The sequence below is a fragment of the Euleptes europaea genome, chromosome 3, assembly GCF_029931775.1.
Source record: "Euleptes europaea isolate rEulEur1 chromosome 3, rEulEur1.hap1, whole genome shotgun sequence".
NCBI lineage: Eukaryota > Metazoa > Chordata > Lepidosauria > Squamata > Sphaerodactylidae > Euleptes > Euleptes europaea.
Genome location: NC_079314.1, coordinates 54,325,054 through 54,347,095, shown reverse-complemented (window position 1 = coordinate 54,347,095; position 22,042 = coordinate 54,325,054). Strand labels below are relative to the sequence as shown.

The following is a 22,042-nucleotide window of genomic DNA, read 5'->3' as shown; positions in this document are numbered from 1 at the left end:
GCTTTTCTCATTGGGACGCAAGGTGGATTACACAGAAAACAGAATGGGACATTCAGTAAACAATGAAATAGGATTTGGGTTGTAGAACCAACCAGAAATATCAAAACAGAACCGAGGCAAAGCAAATCGTGCCAACTTGCAATTGGGCAAAATCAACAACTGCCTGTACATGTGTCTTCTTTGTAGTGGCCCCCACTTTGTGGAATGTTCTGTCTGAGGAGATCAGGAAGGCTCCCACTCTTCTGGCTTTCCACAATTAACAGGTGAAGATCATATACATAGTCATGATCTCCATACCATAACCAGAGCCAGTGAGGTGTAATAGAGTGCTGGAGCAGGATCTGGGAGATCCAAGTTCAAATCCCTACTCTGCCATGTAAGCTTTCCGGGTGATCTTGGGCCTAACCCTCCCTCACAGGATTGCTATAAAGATAACACGAGGGAGAGGAGAACAGTGTAAGCCACTTGGCATCCCCTTTGGGGAGAAAAGATAGTGTATAAATGAAGAAAATAAATATGAAGGCCAAAACCATACTAATAGGGCTGTAAAAAGTTTGTATTATTTGGATGTGCATTAGCATGGAGTTGCCAACCATACCATTAATTTTTTAATGTATACAATGTATATGCTAACTCTCCAGAGACCTGTTCAGGGCTTACAACTAATACACACAAAAAAGCTAAAGCCATGAAGACAAGCTAGGGCATAAATACAGTATAAAACAAACATTGAGCAGCCTACACACTGTGTGTGGCATCTAGGGTTGTGCAAAAAACCCTCCAGACAGGACCTGGTGAGCCCTGCCTTTTAAAAAACCCAACCTGGCTCCAATTACACGATCCCCATCTCAAACGTTGGGGCCCTAACAAAACCAGTAAAAAAAAAAGATCGAAAAAGGAGAGAAAGCCCAGAGCTGTGCCTATGAGCAAAGGTTCCAAAACCACCAGAGAGAGTCACATCGGTAGTCACATAAGTAACATAATATTCACAATAGAGTGCATTGTCGCTCCCAGAACAGTTTCAGGGTGTGAAAATGACATGGGGGGGGGGGGGGAGAAGGCTGAGGCCTTATCTCCAAGTGACCATGGTTGTGATCAGAATTAGGTTTGCATGAGTCTATGAGGCACATTCCAGTCCCCCCCCCCCCAAAAGGAAATATCAGAGATTGAAGCAACTATCGGAACATCACATTAAATTCTCATGTGAGTAATGTGATGCTCAAAATCTTGTAACAAAGTCTATTACCATATATGGAACAAAAAATGCTATATGTTCAAGCTGGATTCAGAAGGAAGAGGCACTAAATACTGCAAATTTACGTTGGTTATTGGAGCATATGAGAGAATTTCAGAAGAAAATCAGCTTGTGTTTCATAGATTGTGGCAAAACGGTTGCTGTGGATCATGAAAAATTATGATTGGTTTTAAAATAAATGGGTGTGTCACAACAAATGATTGTTTTGATGAGCAACGTGTACTGTGGACAAGAGGCTACTGATAGGACAGAATATGGTGTCAGACAAGGATGTATTTTATCTCCCTATCTATTCAATCTATATGCAGAATGTATCTTAGGGAAAGCTGAATTAGATTTACATGAAGGTGGAGTGAAAATTGGTAGAAGGAACATTAACAACTTGAGATATGCAGATGACACCAAATTACTGGCAGAAGATAGTGAAGACTTGGAACAACTACTGAGGAAGGTTAAAGCAGAAAGGGCCAAAGCAGGATTACAGCTGAACACCAAGAAGACAAAATGACTACTGGGGAAGTACACGACTTTAAGGTGGACAATTAAGAAATTGAAATTGTTAAAGATTATCTATTCCTTGGGTCAATCATCAACCAAAAGGGAGACTGCAACCAAGAAATCAGAAGGAGATTAAGACTGGGAAGGGCAGTCATGAAGGAGGTAGAAAAGGTCCTTAAGTGTAAGGATGTGTCATTGGCAACCAAGATCAAGATAATTCACACTGTAGAATCCCCCATTACTATGTTGTTGGAACTTAAGACTGAACATAGCAAGCAGGTAGATTGCTGTAATCTAGGTGACAGCCAGATGACAGCTGGTGTCACATGACTGCTGATGACTTGGCAGAAAAGCTGGACTGAACTGGTTCTAGCAGGATGATATCTGACCACTGGGTGGCTAACTGTTGATTGGCTGCTGGACAGGGCCAGAAGTGTATATATATTGTACAGTACTTGTATAGGTGTGGGTTGTGGAGAATTGGTGACCAAGCGGAGCATTTTGACACTGTGAATAAAAGAGCACTTATTTATATGTGCTGAGTCTTCTGTGCTTACTCGTCTGTTGAGCTGCAACGCTTCCTAACAAACGCCAACATATGTATGGTGTGAAAGTTGGAAAATGAAGAAAGCTGACAGAAGAAAGTGGATTAATTGGAAATGTAGTGTTGAAGCAGAGTTTTACGAATCTTGTGGACTGTCCAAAAGACAAATAAGTGAATTCTAGATCAAATCAAGCCTGATCTGTCCCTAGAATCTAAAATGACTAAACTGAGGCTATTGCACTTTGGTCACATTATGAGAAGACAAGAGTCACTGAAAATGACAATAATGCTAGGAAAAGTTGAAGGCAGCAGGAAAAGTGGAAGACCCTATATGAGATGGATTGACTCTCTAAAGGAAGGCACTGCCCTCAGTTTGCAAGACTTGAGCAAGGTTGTTAATGACAGTATGTTTTGGAGGTCATTAGTTCGTTTTGGAGGCCACCATGAGTCGGAAGCGACTTGATGGCACTTAATACACATAGGAGGCACAAAACCCCCATTGCATATCTGTTACCAAGTCTTCATGGTAGGCACGCAGACTTGTCATGAGCAGACAGGCTCTTAGTTTGCAAGTCACCAGGACTGTATATTGAATTTTAGTGGCCACAGGGCACGTTGGGAGCCAATTTTTGTCTGAAAGCCCATCTAAAAATATAATAAATTACCAGGCTGAGTGTTATTGCCATTTTTGGGAGCAGTGCTTGCTGTGAATAGAAGTGCCGAACCTCTGTAAAATGACTTTTTGTAAACTATAGTTCATTGCCTACCAGTGCCAAGCCTTTGGATGTGATCACAGAAACAGTGACTGCAAAATATTTCATCCTTTGCTGAATGTAATCAGGGACCACTATATATTGTGTCCAGAGCTAATCTTGTGCAGCCAGCTGCAGAACTCTTCATTTTGGCATCTTGCAATTGAAAAGGAAGAGTGAATAATCGATCTGATATATGGCCCTGTATTTATTATGCCATAAATCTCTCAAGGGGAAATCTAAACAGTCTATTTATTTCTCCCTTCTGGAATCCCATATTGCTTGCTATGCATGGATGGTAGCAGAGGAGGGAGGGGACGGGTGTGTGTTTAGCTCACAAATTCCCATCTCAGTGCAGTAGCCTGGTGTTCTGCAGTATTTTTCTTTTCTTTAGGTTAATGCAAAGGTTAGTGAAGTAGATTTTAGGAGTGGCTGGTTACAAGACTCCACTGAACAGCATTGAGTTGCCAGATGTCCTGTACTGCCAGGGTCATTATGTACTGCAGAACACTCTAGCTTTACTGAGCTCTGTTTTAATTAACAGACCAACACAGACGCATAATGTTCCTTTTTGTGACATTTTGCACAGGAAACAGTTGTCTATATCTGTAAATTATGAGCACATTCCAAGACAAGAAGCAGATCTGACTTGCTTGAGAGTCAAGAATGGATACATTTCCAGCATGGATGTTTTACCGCTAGCGGGGAGATCTTGGCAAATCCTGTGATCCTCAGCTTTTGATAGAAGGTACGTTACGTTTTTGAAAGATCTCTTAGCTTTCAAGGAGGGGAAGGTCGAAAGCTGTGGCTGGTTTTGCTGTGTGGCTTTTTTAAAAAGGAAAAACGATCACTTACCTTATAAAAGCTTCGAGAACAGGGAAACAAGAGACCATGACAAGTGAATTAGTAGCTGACACACCAAGGCGGGGCATGCAACCAGAGGCAGACAGGCAGCGATGGGAGTCTTTGGAATGGTTGAGTGCCAGTCCAGGGAGGAGGCGGTCTTCATCTGCTTGGGGACCCTCTGATGTGTCAGGATCTGCTTTCACTACCAGCCCAGCAGCTCGACACCCAGGACAGCAATTTAACCAGAGAGACCGCCTGACTGGTTTTACAGGGTGTGATCCTCCCAGTATTTTGCAGGAAGCCCAGACTCTGATGGTGCCAGCTGCAGCTAGAATAGCAGGCAACTATCAAGAGCAAGAGGTGGGTATCCTAGATTCTGATCTGGTCAAGCAGGTAGAGAGCTCCATAGGTTGCCCCCTGCAAGGGTTGGACTGGGAAACTGTCTGCAACATCCACCAGCATTCAGGAGCAAAACAGACCACTGCCTCATATCATCACCTGGCTAAAGCATCTCTAGGAAGCATCCAACAGGTTTCTGGAATCCCCAGTGAAGGCATTCATCGCTACCCAGCTCACAAGGGGGAGATTAGCTACAACTACAACAAAACATTATCTGAAGGTGGCATCGAGAAGCAGCACCCATCAGTGGCACCCAAGTGTGAACTCCTTCCCCAGAACCTATCTTCAGCCCCTGGGAAATTTATCGTACATCGGCAAAAAGGTAGCATGACTCTGCTCAAGCTCTCTCTAATGGCTTTCAGTTTTGTCTTCTGGGCAGCAGGGCTAATTATGCTTACCATTGGCATTTGGGCCAAGATTTCACTGGGCACCTACTTTGTGTTGTCTACCAATGAGTATCCCAATACCTCCGTCATCCTGTTGGCGACTGGCACTGCAGTCATTGTATGGGGCTTTCTGGGTTGTGTTAGTGCAGCAACCGAACACCGTTGTCTGCTGTGCACCTATGGGGGTTTTCAACTGGCTGTTTTGGTGGCTGGCCTGGCAGCAGGGCTCTCTAGCTTGTTTTACCGCAAGGATATTGCCGAAGGTTTCCAGAAGGGGCTGCAGGAAGCCATACATTCCTACACAGAGAATGAGGAAAAGGCAGAAGCCCTGGATTCCATCCAGCGCACCTTGGACTGCTGTGGGGTAGAAAGTTACCGGGATTGGTTTTCTTCTCCCTGGTCTATGGAGCAACAATCACCCAATGGCTCAGTGCCTGCGAGCTGTTGTCGAGCTCGCAAAGGTTGCCTGCACAGTCCTCTTCCTTCAGATGCACGTGGCATCTACCATGACGGATGCTACAGCAAGGTCTATGACTTTGTCAGTGACAACATGTTCTACATTGCCACTGCTGCGCTCGGGCTGGCACTGATGCAAGTGGTGGGCATCGTCCTGGCTTGTCTGCTGGCTGCTCGCATTTTGCCGTATGCTTAGCCACCTGGAGGTGTCACTTCACGCTGAATATGGTGCCTGCATTACCTGGCAAAGCACTGAGTTTCTTCCTTACCTTGCCACTCTCCCTAAGTGACAACTCTGCCCATTTCCAGATATCCCCATCATTACCAGCCAGGCACAGGTCTGACATTTTCATTACCATCATCTTCTCTATTGGTCCCATTGCAAGGCCTCTAACTACTACCAAATTCTTCGATGCTTCATTCATCTTCTTCCCCCAGCTCTTGGGACCCCTGTGCCAGAGAATTTATCCAATGCTACCCCTGTCTTTCACTTGTCCTGTAAGAGCTACATATATTGAGTTTTAAAACCTTTATTCACCCTACCGTGATACAATCTAACCCAGCCTCTCTTTTAACCTCTTGTGAGAACCAAATCAGCACTGATTATATAATTTTGACTGGATTTTTGTTGGCTTACTTTTATTGGCAATAAGAAAAATAGTCACGTCCTGCCACGAGAAAGCACAACTCTTCTTGGTTTGGGTGCCTTTTGAAGCCTCTTTCTTTTATCAGCAGTGACGGCAAGAAGGCCAAAAACTCCTACCATCTTCTGGAGCAGCTGGTGAGACTTCTGTTGTAATGTGTTGTGTGGGTGTGTTTGTGAGAAGAAAGATGTAGTAGAAAGCATGGTAAAGGTAGAAATTTGCACAGTAGATTAGGCTCTTTATTAGGGTGTGAAATTAGGGGAATGGCCTTTAAATTTCCATTTGGAGAAGGAAGAAAAATGAAGGAATCTCTGATAAAAAATGAGCAAAAATGAGAATTAGGGCTGGCATGTTAAGCTTTCGGATATTCAGCCATAGAAGGCCAAGAGAGGTGAGCTGAATTTCCTTGTAAGGTTAAATAAAGGCTTTGATTTCAATGAAAGATTTTATCTTGGGGGAGGGGGAATTGGCAGTTCCAGCTTTCTGATTATGAAAGAGAATCTCAAAGAGCCCTTTTGTATGGTCTTAAAAATGATAGAAAATTCCTGAGGTAGTAATGAAAATCTAGAAGACTGAAAGGGACACCTCTCCCCTTGGGAAAAAGTGCTGTCAGGGAAATAATTCCATCAGTATGTGCAGCCTTTTATACCTTCAGAGTAGTTATTTCATTTTGTATGACGGCTTAGGAGCATATCTGAGGTAATTTTAAAAGCGAAGTATTTAAGTATTTTTACCAATCCAAAATTCAGCATAGCATACTGATTTCACAATAATGATCCATAACTCTGCCGGGCAATTTACCTGGCTGCTACAAAGACAAGTCCAATCAAGTTACAGCAGAATCTGATGTAAAAAAATGCTGATGACTTTCATATGAAAAATATGATTTTTAAAACACTCTGTAACAAAGTATTCTTTAAATGGGCTGGCCTGGAAATGGGAAAGAAGATACTTTCATTTTGGCACTGTACTTTTGTTGTTAGACTACAATGAACGTCAAAGCATGAGACATTTAACAATATTCTTACTTTACCACCAATCCTAGGGTTATATCTGTCCTCCCTCTGTGCCATCTTCTCCATAAGATGAACTATTGTATAAAAGCTTCATGCTAGAATAAAAACTGTACTAATGTAATAGCTATGTGTATGTTGGCTTAAATAGTGTGTGAAAACAAAGATCTGTGGCATAGTAATTCTGCTACTTGATCATTTTCAGGGCTAGATATGAGTTTCAAACAGGAAAAGAGAATGTTAATTTTCAAAGCATTTTAACGTTGATTCCTCTTTCTCAATTAGACCCTTTAGGTATTAAAAGAGCCAGAATTGTATACAGCAAACCAGTGCTTTTGGTTAAGCAACAGAAAGGGGGAAAAGGAAGAGGTTAATAAAATTCCTGCTTAAAGAGCAGCTATAGGAAAAAGAATACCACAGATTGTTCAAAATGTTAGAACAGAAGAGAGCAGGGATTTTAGAGATGTCAATTATGCTCATTAAAACAGTGGAATGGCCTTTTTATGTGACTAAAGAATATTGTATTATATGTTGTAGGAATTAAATGGAAAGGATGTTTTAGGGCCAAGCATGAAGGGAAATTTAAACAGCCCCATCCAAATGCATTTCAGTTTCCCAGTGTCAGAATTTTGATGACTAGATAACTGACTTGGAATTACTGTTTGTGGTAATTAGTGTGTGAATAAATTGAAGCTACAGTAGGAGAGACTGACTCCACCTGCCAATCATTTTTGTTTCAGAATAAAGCCTCTCCTAGGGTCCATCACACTCTTTTACAGAAAGTGGAACTGCTGATTTGTTATGTCTTTTCAGAGGCGCTTACAGTGCAATCCTAAAGAGAGTTACTCCAGTCAAAGCCCATTAGAACATAACATGAGAACATAAGAAAAGCCAAGCTGGATCAGACCAAGGTCCATCAAGTCCAGCAGTCTGTTCACACAGTGGCCAACTAGGTGCCTCTAGGAAGCCCACAAGCAAGACAACTGCAGCAGCATTGGCCTGCCTGTGTTCCACAGCACCTAATATAATAGGCATGCTCCCCTGATCCTGGAGAGAATCCAATTTTACTAGTAGTCATGAATAGCCCTCTCCTCCATGAATATATCTACTCCTCTCTTAAAGCCTTCCAAGTTGGCAGCGTTCACCACATCCTGGGGCAGGGAGTTCCATAATTTATTTCAATGGGCTTAGACTGGAGTAACTCTGCATAGGATTGTGCTGCTAGTGTATTTATCTTGTCTGATTCCCTTAAAAAATGACATATGGATGCATTCTGACATTACAAACTCTGGTTTGTTCATAACTAAACCTGTTTTATCCCCTGGCTCCTGTGTTCCCTCCCCCCTTCCGCTTCCCCTCATATGCAGAGCTGAAATGGAAGACAATGCATGAGTTGTTTCTGTGTGTTCACACCAAAGCCGAGCTCAGGGCAGCTAACATCAAGTAAAATACAATAAAACAAGAATAAAATATACAGGGAAAATTCAATCCTCGATTAAAACCAACATTTCTGAATTTAAAACAATTAGGCACTCACTTATCAGCCCACAGGGCCAAAGCCAACCCAGGGAGAGCAAGCAGGGTACTCTATTGGAAGGATCTGATGGAAGAGAAAGAGGAAGGGGGAAGGAGGGAGGCCAGCTATGATGGTTTCTGCATGTTCTATATTTGTTCTTTAATAGGACTTCTTTACTTGACTTAGCAAAATTTTATTATATATGTTAGAATGAAGCCAATTAGAAATATTTTGTTCAAGGAGCTGCTTTTTTAGGATTCCTGGCTCATTAATATAGTTTTCCACATGGTGCAATATTCAGAGCAAGACACTGGGCCTTTCTTAGAATAATTAATTAGCTAGGTTTATAATTGTAAGGTAACTGCATCTTCACAACAATTTGTAAACATTGCCAAGTTGTGCAAAGCCATTGTAACTGTACGATAGGGATTTATTCTTATTCAGGTGAAACTCCGCTGAACGCAAGGGAATGTTGTTGGCTTACAGTTGTAAGAATGATTCAACTGACTGCTTGACAAAATAGAAATTTTTATTTCTGTGTTGTTGCAAACCAAACGACTGATATGAAGCTACAGAGAGAGAGCAAAAATACATAGCTGTCAAATAGGGTTCCCAGATACCTGGTAATGGTGAGCAATTGCCAGCCAATTTACGGGCTTGCCCACCGCCCCTCAGTTGGCTGATGGGCAATCCACAATAACCCTGCTTCTGAGTTTACCCTGAAGCGACGGGGACGCTCTAGCACGTTTCTCAAAAAACCCCTATGGTTTTCATAAAAGGTTAGAAAACCTTCTGCTACAGTTAATGTATAAGTCTTTAAGATGCCATAAGTCTTTGTTTTTTACTATAACTGAGTAACATGACCAACCCGCTGGAATTTGTAACTGTGCCTGGATTGCAGCATCTATTTATATGTAATATTGTATTAAAGTATAATGCTTGTCAAACTATGAGATGCTACATGGCACAGTTTGAGCTATGGATAATGGTTTGGATCCAGCAAGATTTTAAACTCAATGTCACTCAATCCCCTTCCTTACTACAACCTCTGTCTCTCATGGATTTTGTCTGTGAAGGTCCTGTGATCCCTAGCATGGCCATCCTCCCTTTTTCAGCAGCCAAAAACTGGGTCGGATCTAATCCAATGTATGTAGTCATCCTGAAAAAGCAGAGTACATTGAAATACAATGGCTAATGTTCTGTGGTTTGGATCTATAAGGCTGATATTGTTTTAATCATAAAATAAAGATCCAAGATAAAAATGTTTTATCATCACTAAGCCTTGAACGTATTTTTGTATTTAGAAAAAATAATGTACACATGATGTGAACTGGTGGTATGTAGAGCATGGGTTTATGAATGAGTAATTTTGAAAGAAGAGTTATGGTGACATTTTAATTTGTATACATTTGTACATTTTGTTTTGCAATACAGTGAGTCAGTGAAATGTAGATTAACAGATCAGTGTCTGCAGTCTAAGAAATGATAGAGTCCTTTGCACATGTAAAATGTATATGTTCATGCATATTGCTTTGTGAGACGTTCTGATATGAATGTCTGAGAAGGACACAATCATTTTCTTCTACAAGGAGTACTGCACTGTTGAGACTTGTAGATTATTCCATAGCTTTGTACAGAAACGCATGGTGACCTTGAGTTTCCCCTAAGGAATGTACACAGAATATTTGATTGTGTATGATACTTCTTGCAATGTGTTCAATACATCTACACATTTCTGGAGCACTCTATATGTAGTTTATTATTAGCATTGCCAGTTTCAGCCAATAAAGCTCTGAAACCTTGGATATGTTATCATTGTGTCCATTTTAAAGACATTTCATTCACTTAGTAAGCATCTCCACATTTCAGAGGAAAGAGCTAAAGATATTGTCGAAGGCTTTCACGGTCAGAGTTCATTGGTTCTTGTAGGTTATCCGGGCTGTGTAACCGTGGTCTTGGAATTTTCTTTCCTGACGTTTCGCCAGCAACTGTGGCAGGCATCTTCAGAGTAGTAACACTGAAGGACAGTGTCTCTCAGTGTCAAGGGTGTAGGAAGAGTAATATATAGTCAGAAAGGGGTTGGGTTTGAGCTGAGTATTGTCCTGCAAAAGTAATGTGCTAATCATTGTCCTGTAAGTATCAAGATAATGTGCTAATGAGGATATGATATGTTAATATGGAACCATTGTATCCTGAAGTGATCTGTTAATGTGTGTAATCCAAAGCTAATCTGCATGGCTATTGTTGAATGTTGTCTTTGTTAGTCTGGAGGTTTTTTAGAACAGGAAGCCAAGCCTTATTCATTATTAAACTCTCCTCTTTTCTGTTAAAGTTGTGCTGATGTTTATGAATTTCAATGGCTTCTCTGTGCAATCTGACAAAATAGTTGGTAGAATTGTCCAGTCTTTCAGTGTCTTGGAATAAGACCCTGTGTCCTGTTTGTGTCAGTCCATGTGGCTGAACACTACTCTGTTCAGTCCATGTGGCTGAACACTACTACTCTGAAGATGCCTGCCACAGTTGCTGGCGAAACGTCAGGAAAGAAAATTCCAAGACCATGGTTACACAGCCCGGATAACCTACAAGAACCAAAGAGCTAAAGAGTTTTCATAAAGAGGAAAGCATAGCAACATTCCAAGCAAATCCATGTGTGAGAATTCCTGTTACCATCCTATGGTGGGACATTGGCTACAAAGCTGAGGCTGGAACCCAATATTGCTATTCACTCTGCAGTTTCACAGTTACGTCTGTCCAATTCTCTTTCTATGCCAAAACTCAAACGTTTGTTCCTTCATACACTCACAGCCCCATTCTCTCAGCTGGGAAAGGAAACTTCTAAGCTCTGATGGATACTTGAAGACAACTGTTAGGAAGGCATTCCCTAACAATTCACATGAACACATTAAGCTGCCTTGCACTGAATCAGACCACTGGTTCATCAAGGTCAGCATTGCCTACTCAGACTGGCAGTGGCTCTCCTGGGTCTCAGGTAGAAGTCTTTCACATCCCTTACTTTCTTGTCCTTTTTAAATGGAAATGCTGGGGATTGAACCTGGGACTTTCTACATGACAAGCAGATGCTTTACTGCTGAGCCACAGCCCCTCCCTCAATTCCCACTAAGGAACATTATCATTTTTTTGTCATAGTCCCTGGCTTCTTCAGGCCAAGTCTATAGTGATAGATCCATTTACAGTAATCAGCCCCCAACAATACTGTAAACACATACTTACAGCTGCCACTGAAAGCAGAAATCTCAGTCTGGATCCCATAGTAAATGTCCTCTAATGGAAAGTGTTCCCATCAGGGACTTCCTTCCCTTCTCCAGCCCCTAATGCCACCTGAAATCCTGCTCCTGGAGATGAACCCTCAAGAATGCATTCTGCAGCAGAAAGGGAAATCAGTGAAAATCTCCCCACCATAGAATTTTCTCCCTCTGTAACATCTAAGAGTAGAACTCCTTGTTTTGTGTAGTTCCATTTTCCCCCAGTATAACTTCCTAAATAAAGGCTTTGTTCTTTTTTACCTGGATATACGCCTTCCAGTGCAGCTCTTTATGAACAAAACCTCACAGTGCAAACATAACCTGTTAGCAGAGTGACGTTTTGTTCATAAAGAACCATGCTGTGAGGCATATCCAAGAAAAGAGAACAAAGCATTTATTTAGGAAGTCACATTACAGGACTGAGAGGCATTTCAAGAGTTTCTAGCTGGAGCTAGATGGCAAACAGAAGGGGATCTAGAGAAGAAGCAGGAGGATTAAAAAAAACAGAATGGAAGCTGCAGGTTAAAAGAGGGGCTAAGAGGGAGAGGGCTCAGTGACGAAGGGCTAAATAACTCTCATGCAAATTGCTGCCCCTGAGCTAGGGTTGCCAGGTCCCTCTGCACCACTGGAGGGAGGTTTTTGGGGTGAAGCCTGAGGAGGGCAGAGTTTGGAAAGGGGAGGGACTTCAATGCCATAGAGTCCAATTGCCAAAGCGGGCCTTTTCTCCAGGTGAACTGATCTCTTATCAGCTGGAGATCAGTTGTAATAGCAGGAGACCTCCAGCTAGTACCTTGAGGTTGGCAACCCTACCCTGAGCTGTTTTTATCCATAGTGGAGAAAATTACTGGCACCTATATTTTTTTCAGGGAAAAAGTAATTCAGAAGTGGCCATTAAAGATGCAAGGCGAAAGAGTTCTTTCTGTGCCAGTCAGCCTCCTTAAATCATAGCTCCTGTGGCTGGATTTTGTTAAATTAATCATAGAACTACAGGTAATGTGTAGTTCCACCCAAACTAGACAGATGGAGGGCTGTGAACTCATCTCCCTTGTCTAAATGTTTATAAACAGGGAAGAATTATGTTTGACAACAGTCTTGAACAATTGTCAGGGATGCTCTAGGCTGATCCTGCATTGAGCAAGGGGCTGGACTAGATGGCCTGTATGACCCCTTACAACTCTATGATTCTAAAACTATGGGCATATATACATTTCCACCATATATTAAACACTGTTGTGCCTTCCTCTCTGCAGGACCAACATTTCCATTTTATTATAGATTTTTGCAAATTTGGTGAGAGGCGCTGGTGATACACATTTTTAATATCATTATTTCAAATCACTAAATTTGCAGAGAAGTCCAACTCCTTAATAAATAAATATGTCCTTTCTAAACTCGGATTTTCCCTCTCTCCTTTCCCGTCAGCAACACCAGCTTTAATGATCACTGTGTTATTTCTGTTTCCAGAGTGTGCGCTAATGTGGTTTTTACACTTGGGTTGAGCAAATATGGTGTTTGAAACCACTTTGTCAGAATTTCTGAAAGACATATTGCCAAATATAATCACTGCAACTTTTCACCATGTGTTTCTCCAACAGTTGCTGTGGCAACGTGCCCTTGTAAACATTAGTATATAATGGCTGTGCTCAGATTTCTGAGGGAAATTCCCTCTTAGATTTTCTGTTTCAAAAGCCACTAACCTTTGGTGTGGTTAGTTTGTGATTTGATCTTGATCTTGAATAGTCAGAACAAGCAATAACACTGATGTCCTAGGGTTAACTAGCTTTGAAAATCCAAACGGCTCTGCCAAGAAATGCAGGCAGGTTACTGTGGCAGTCACAGCAGGTTGGATATTTGAGGAAATTCATGGGATAAATGAGCATTTTCTGAACTCCTGTTGTGTGGGGGGAGTAGGGAAGGGTTCACACGTGTAACAAAAGCAGCCTGGACAACCCAGGTCAAGGCAAATGCATTACGGCTCAATATGAAATGGAGAGGAGGGATGCTGGGAACATCTTTTGCCAACTGAATGAAACCTGGACTGAGTTACTTTTGCTCCCCTTACAGCACAGGCATGACAGAGGCTCAACATCCAAAGGCAATTCAGCTCTTGGCTCACCCCATGACTTGGAGCCTGGGGGCCTGAGTCAGCCAGATTAGTGAAACCAGCTCCAGCCCAGGACATTGGAGCATCATAATTTCTATGTCCTGATTTGTTACAACTGTATGTTTGCTTTTTATTTTGTAAGCCACTGTTGAATCTTCAGTTGTGGGAGAAAAGTGGCATATAAAATGTTGAAACAAACACCAAGGCTTTGAGTGCCTATAAGTAGTGGAGAAAAGCTGCCTGTCATCTAGAGGCATGGAGAGGAGAGGATACAGCAGAGCAATACAGAGGATTGTCCTTGCTTGTTGGAGAAGGGGGACAAATGACGCATTCTCAGTGTTAAAAAATGTAATGCTTGGTTTTTTGCTTAAATTTGACCCATGTAAAATTTCCAGCTCCTGTCTCTCGCTCTACATTTGTCTGATAAAGACCCTTTTAGGATTTCTCCCTAATTGCTAATTGAATATTAAGAGAAATAAAGAGATGAGGCCATAAATATCGAGGAGCTTTAAAGACTCCTATATTAGTTGTTTATGTTCTTGTGGAAATGGATGTCGGCCTTTCTGGGATAGTTATCTATTTTACAGTACAATGGTGATGTTTGTAAGTCTCGAAGGATCTTAATAATAAGAATGGAACTGTAACCCACATTTTCTGAATCTCATTTGCAAAAACTCATCCCAGCTTGCCTATATATTTTCATGCATATCTATATATAGAACAGAAAAATATGTAAGAGATAGGATGCTCTTAGAGAGACAAAAAAAGGTTCAGAATGGGTAAAGGTCAAATATGACATAAAAATATCCTAGAAGATCTTGAAAGAATGAAATAGCTATGATCAATGTCTGCATCCCCAGAGGTCATCATTTATTGGCATATTTTAGCTTTAGAATTACCATACTAATACATCCAAGTAACAGTGGGAGTGACCCTAGAAACCGTAATTGGTTTAATGAACCATTTGTAGTTTCACACTGTGTAGTTTGACACGCCTGGCCAAATCTCTGGAACAAGCATATGTGACCGACAGGATCCATGTCACTTCAAATGTTACTTGGGTACTGTAGTAACTCTAGGCCTATTACATGCCAACAAGCTTTGACCTCTAGGGATGCATGCACTGATAAAACCCATCATATTTTCCCAAGGCCATATGTTATAATTCTATAGACTTTTCAAAGCCATATGTTGTAATTCTGCAGATTTTTCACTTCAGCTGTCTTTGGGACTTGTGCCCATGTTTTCCTTCTGTTATGAGCTGTACTTATGTATTCTGTTTCTATATAATGTCTTCATTTGTTATAGCTAGTGCTTTACTTTTCTTAGGGATGATCTCACTGTTGTACCGTGACCACTAGGATGAATTACCACGGCATAGGACAGAAGGAAAAAAGGAATAAAGGCAAGATTCTTTATTTAGACCATTTTGGCCCAACTTTCTCTGAACCTGGACTCGAGGTGAATTATGGTTACCAATTTTTTTAAAAACCCAATAAAACCAAAAACATATTAATTAAAATTAATTGACAGAGTCAAAAGCCATGACTTGTGGAATCTCAAACAAGTAGAAGACTTCTTATCAACTTTAGCAAGGCAGGCTATTTCATAAAATAGGAGCAGCCCTAGATCTAGTTATAAGTCAGGAAGAGATAACCAACAGGTGTTGGTCTAAGGAGTGGAGATTTGGCATGAATATGCAGTTGAGGGAGAGAACAGAAGAAGAGTCTCAAGGGATAAAATGGACAGAGGGAAAAGTAAAGACCAAGGAAAGTTTTTGCAAGAACACAGAGTATCTGTCCATTCGTTTGTATCCTGCCCTTGTTCCAAGATGCTCAAGGTGGCTTTTACATGGTTCTCCTCTCCTCAGTTTTATCTTTGTAACAATGTTGTGAGGTAGGTTAGGCTGAAAGAGAATGGCTGGCCCAAGTTAATCCAATAAGCTTCATGGTTGAAGGGGAAATAAACCCAGGACCTAGTCCAACATGAAAAACTACACTGTACTGGCTCTCAGAAAGTGGCATGGGGGACTAAATTTAGTTTCTTGAGAAGCAATATTTGCACTGCATTACTTTGGTTACAGAAATCAAATAGATTGCATAATCAGAAGCAGAAGATGGAGAAGCTCTATTCTGTCTGGTACAGACCATGAATTGTTAAAAAATTTAAAAATAGAATAAAGCTGAAGAAAAACACCGAAACACTCATAGTGCCAGCATACAATCTAAATAACATTCCTGAAGAGTTTAAAGACCACGTAAAGAACAGATTAGCATTACAGGTAGAGTATCCCCTATGTGGACATCTAAAATCTAGACTGACCCAAAATTTGGACCTTTGAAGTGGACGTACAGGCAGATCCCTGCCACCGGGCCTCTCCAAAGTCTGGAGAAGTCAGGTGGTGGGGATCTCACTTTAGCTTTCCCGCTGCAGTCGAACTCCATGTGGCGTTCGACTGCGGTGCCCAGCCTTCAGTTTAGCATCCCTCCTGCATCTGGAGTTCGACTGTGATGGGGAGAGAAGCTAAACTGAAGACTAAGCTCACTCACAGCATGCCCAGACTTCAGTTTAGCTTCCCTTCCCGCCACAGTCGAACTTCAGATCCAAAATATGGGTAGATCCAAAATTCGGACCACTTGTGGTCCCAAGCTGTCCTGATGAGGGATATTGAACCTGTATTAATTCAAGTGAATAGGAACTGAAAGAACTATGAGATATTACCAAGGAAGAATGTTGCTTGACTATTCATGTAGTCAAAAGAAATGAAAAGCCTCAATAGATGACTGGCGAAACTCTTAAAATTGCTAAAGACAAGAAGCAAAAGATGACAAAAGTAGAATCAGAAGTCTAAATGTAACATTCCAGTGATTTGCATGTAGCAATAAAGAACTATTATAATAACCAGTTTAAAGAAATAGAAGAGAACAACAAAAAAGGAAGAACAAGAGATCTGTTCTGAAAGATCTAAGAAATCAAAGGGAATTTTATTTCTATCCTATTTCAAGACACAGAAACAGAGTCCATCAATCATAACAAGAATATGCCAACAAATATGGAAAACCAAACAATGGCCCACAGACTACACTCTAGCTCCGAAAAAAAGATGTCAAAGATTGCAGCAGCTATCGGACCATTGCATTAATTTCTCATGTGAGTAAAGTGATGCTCAAAATCATACAAAAAAGACTGCTACCATATATGGAGCAAGACATGCCAGATGTTCAAACTGGATTCTGAAAATGAAGGTATACTAGAGATCATATTGCAAATTTATGTTGGTTACTGGAGCATATGAGATAATTTTAGAAGCAAATAAACTTGTGTTTCATAGATTACAGCAAAGCCTTTGATTGTGAGGATCATGAAAAGCTATGGTTGGTTTTAAAAGAAATGATTGTGCCACAGCATCTGATTGTTTTGATGCACAACCTGTACTCTGGACAAGAGGCTACTGTTAGGACAGAATATGGAAAAACAGAATGGTGTCCAATTGGCAAAGTGTCAGACAAGGATTTATTTTATCCCCCCTGTCCCTTCAATCTATATGCAGAACATAGTATATTAAAAGCTGGATTAGTTTTAGATGAAGGTGGAGTGAAATTTGGGGGAAGGAAGATTAGCAATTTAAGATATACAGATAAAACCACATTACTGGCAGAAAATAGTGAAGACTTTGAACAACTACTGATGTAGATTAAAGCAGAAAGGGCCAAAGCAGGATTACAACTGAACACCAAGAAGACAAAAGTAATGACTACCAGGAAAGTACAACACTTTAAGGTGGACAAAGAAGAAACTGAAATTGTTAAAGATTATCTATTCCTTGGCTCCATCATCAACCAAAAGGGAGACTTCAACCAAGAAATCAGAAGGAGATTGAAACTGGGAAGGGCAGCCATGAAGGAGGTAGAAAAGGTCCTTAAGTATAAGGATGTGTCATGGGCAAACAAGATCAAAATAATTCATACTATAGTATTCCCCATTACTATGTATGGTGTGAAAGTTGGAAAATGAAGAAAGCTGATAGGAAGAAAGTGGATTAATTGGAAATGTAGTGTTGAAGCAGAGTTTTACGGATCCTGTGGACTGTCCAAAAGACAAATAAGTGAATTCTAGATCAAATCAAGCCTGATCTGTCCCTAGAAGCTAAAATGACTAAACTGAGGCTATTGCACTTTGGTCACATTATGAGAAGACAATAATGCTAGGAAATGTTGGGCAGCAGGAAAAGTGGAAGACCCTATATGAGATGGATTGACTCTCAAAAGGAACCCATGGCCCTCAGTTTACAAGATCTGAGCAAGGCTTTTAATGATAGGATGTTTAAAAGGTTATTAATTCATAAGATTGCCATAAGCTGGATGTGTCTTGATGGCACATAACACACACACATTTTGGTTACATTGTCTTAAAATGTTCACTCCCAAAAGCATTCCTTGTTGCTAAAGAACACTCATTTCTTTTGAAGTCAAAACCTCTAGACACCATCTTTGATTAGCTGTTCCTGAGTTTTTGAGTACACTACCTCTGTTTCAGTGTGGTAGCTTGGTAACTGAGGGCAGGAGCAGAGTTCCACTCTTGTGCAATTGACTTCAGATAAAGAAACCTCATTCTGTTTTTTTTTTTTTAAAGCATGCATGGGTAAATATTTGCAAACATATGGAGCAAGTCAAAGTTGCTTCTCCCCCCCCCCTTTGTTAATTTCTAGAAGGAATCCATATTTACAGTGTCACCATGTGTTAAGCACAACCATCTTAGAGACTTCCAACTGTTTTGCTATGTTTTCATGCTTCTCATGAGATTTTAAAAGAAGTCTACCATATTTGTTTCCACAAGCCATCTCCTCAATACTGGGCTGCTACTTTAGATTTAGCAGTCTTGAAAGTGACATATTTCTCCCAATCTAACAGAAATTATTGGATCTTAAACTGATCACCTTTGAATTTCTGATAAGCTAGATAAATATTCCTGATGTTGTCATTTTTAAACAAAGAAATGTAACGATCTATATATTTCACACATTGTGCATGACAAATGCAAAGGCTCTAGGCTACCAGGGAGGACATGAAGCTATGGATTTCTTCAGGTCCCATCCAAATAAGAACCATTTTCCTCACCCCAGTTTCCTGTAGCCAACGTTTCCCCACAGATACTACTGGAGGCAGCCTGAGAAGGGCAGGGTTGGGGGGAAGGGACTTCAATGTCATAGAGTCCAATTGCCAAAATGGCCATTTTCTCCAGGTGAACTGATCTCTATCACCTGAAGATCAGTTGTAATAGCAGGAGATCTCCAGCTAGTACCTGGAAGTTGGCAACCCTAACTGGAGGGCTTTCTCAGGCTTAAAAAAATGGTAGTTGACATATTGTTCTTTAAAGAGTGGTGACATGGGGGCATGGGGGCCATAGGGGGCTGAAGCAAGAAAATTGTAGGGGAAACTGTCAGCACCTTATTTCCACTAAGTGAAACACTTCATATCTGAGATTCTGAGGGTTCACAAAAGCCCTTGACCAAAAAGGCTTGAAAACCACTGGCATCTTGCATTTAAACGGTATTGTCCATGTGCTGAGTGCCAATCTGATGAAGCTCTCTTGGCCTTCCGTCTGAAGCTACCATGTTGCACAGATCATCCTGAAGAGAAGAAACATCTCCCTCTGCTGGAGAACAAACATAAAAACCTTCAATTCAGCCAGTCCCTTTTTATGGCCTTTGGAAACAGATCAGGTTCCTTCATGCATCTGTTTGGGAAATCAGTAAATGTATGTAACTAGCTAACACTGATATACATGTTTTGACAGCTGTCACTATGATATCTCAAACACAATAATTCAGATGTGATGACTCAAACATAACATTCCAGCTGATGCAGCTGATGCAGCTGATACGGTGCTGAAAGGCAAAAAGGAAGCTGATTGTCTGGAAAGGAACTGATTATTTACTTGGCCATAAGAGCAATGGAAGGATTTGAGAAAGCTGCATTTCAAGGAGATGAAAGTGGTGGATGAGCTGTTATTTAATCACAGAAATCATTACAGAAATAAGCACACACATTTTGATTTTTAGAACACTGTACCAAAACTGCTCACAGCAGGCAGAGAACAGTGTTCTCTCTAGATATAGGTCACTAACTGATGGTAAAGTTGAAGTTTCTGCTAAAACATTAAATGCTGAAATTAGACACTTATCCCTCTCTTCGGCACATGTCCCCTCTTGGAGGGGAGCAGAAGTAGGATCTATCAGATTTTTATCCAATTCACCCCCTTTCAAAGAGCTCAGGGGTGGTATACATGATTCTCCCTTTCCCTTTTTAAAATCCTTAAACACCCCTGTGAGATATGTTAGGCTGAGAAGCAACATGATTATCCAAGGTCACCCAGCAAGCTTCATGGAGGAAACGGGATTTGAAGTAAATTCCCAGTTTGGCAAATTACTACAACACACTGGCTCTTTCAATATTTGGTTTCCTGTGTAATGGATGCCCAGAAGCAGTATAGGAGGTCCCATCTCTCTCAGCTTTCATGAAGGCAAATGACAGTGCAATCCTAAAACCAGTGCAATCTTAAATCATCAATTCTAGTAGACCTGGAAGGGTCTACTTTGGGATTGCACTGTAAGACAATTATTTGAGAGGACATTTGGCTGAAGGCATAGATGTTTGTTCTTGAGAATGTATTTGGCTTGTATTCAATGAAACCCAACAGGTGGGATGTCAAAGGAGTTTCCCATCTCTTCAATATTGCTGCAGTCCCCCAAATGCTGCCTTGGGGGCCAGTGGGATCCTAACAAACAGGATAGGGGACAAAGCAGAGTCCAGCAGTAAAAGAAGGAAATTGAAGAAAATGATACACCCCACCAAGGCTGCTGAGAGCCACCACAGCCCCCTGGCAAAGATTCCCTATGAATACCACCCAGATGCAACCCAAACATCATATGAGAACAAATCTCATGACTTGCCTGACTCTATGGGCCTCTAGGCTAACTGGGGTGCCTGAAATATGATAGCCTTAATTCCCCCCAATAGTTCTGTGCCCCACCATCAACTGAAGACATCAGAGGAAAATGACAATAGGATACAAGGTTCTTTGTTTTGATGGCTTTTTGGGGGGCAAACGTTTACACTGGTTTGCCACACAAATGTATATGTTGTATATTATAAGCTACCCTGAGATATGTTGAAAAGATGGGGTTAAAAACAACCCCACATAAGAAAGAAGTCTTCTAGGGTGCACCAGCAGGACAGCTGCTTGTTCACAGCTCTGATGCGCAAGATCCCTCCATTATGTGAGGAAAGCCAATCCTATTCAGCCTCTTACTGATACAGGAAAAAAAGGAACAGTGCCCACAGCCAACACAGAGTTGGCCACCATGAGTAAAGCCTCTTGAGAATAGAAGGACATTCAAAACAGGATAGCTTGCTTATACCAGAGTTTATGTTCAACTGCAAATATAGCCCCAAGAGTCTGCTTTGTTACTGTATTTCAGTGATTCAACAGTATGAAATGCATTTTTCTATAAGTCATATTGTTTTCTGATCACTGGAAGTGCTGAATTAGTTACTAATTATGCCGAGACCATTATGTGGCAGCATCCTTAGGTCATGATGCCCATCTATGTAGTTACAAGCGCTACATCACCAAAACGTACTGATGGGTAGGCACGTATCCTGAGAAAGTGAGTTCTGCCACTTGAAAGCTTATGCTGGAATAAAGTGTGGTAGTCTTTAAGGTGCCATGGGACTCTGGGTTTCTATCACCAGAGCTAATCAGATATTTGGAGGGTGAAGGAGTTGCAGGATTGTGCAAATGATCATTAAGCTCCCCTTTCACACATGACTGAAACAAATGTTTGTTTTTGTTTTTTACAATAAGCTTCTGTACAGAGTTTTAAAAGGTTGGATCACAGCATCATCCTCATTACACAATGTGCTTTTCAATGAGATTAGCCCATGCTGTGGATTCCTTTGTACGGCAGGAGTCGGAAAGCTTTACCTAGCCAGGAAGTACTGCAGTGCCCTGCCTGAAAAATGCCAACAGTTGTGCTAGTGGCTTTTTGAACTCAGGATTATTAAAAATGCATAAGCAATATCCTTTGGAGGTAAGAACATCACTATTCTGTCTAATTATCCAACATTAGTAATAAGCCTGGCAGACCCTGTACAAATCACAACAGGCAAAGAGAATACAGCAGTTGATCTAGATCTGCATATTCATGAAGCATCAATGCAGGCATCCAGCTATGTTGGCAGACTGAAGCCCAGCTCATACATACAATCAAAGTGGTTGATATAACATATGGAGCCAGTACGGTGTAGTGGTTAGAGACTCAGACTAGGGTCTGGGAGACCCAAGTGTGAATCCCCACTCAGCCA

At 41.1% G+C, this 22,042-nt stretch overlaps 1 protein-coding gene across 1 annotated transcript; it reads left to right on the top strand.

Moving 5' to 3' along the window:
- The first annotated feature begins 4,621 nt into the window (after positions 1–4,621).
- LOC130475731 (tetraspanin-7-like) lies at positions 4,622–5,332 on the top strand. Its single transcript, XM_056847570.1, has one exon. It carries the CDS (start codon positions 4,622–4,624, stop codon positions 5,330–5,332), a length of 711 nt encoding a protein of 236 aa, XP_056703548.1.
- The last annotated feature ends 16,710 nt before the right edge of the window (positions 5,333–22,042 follow it).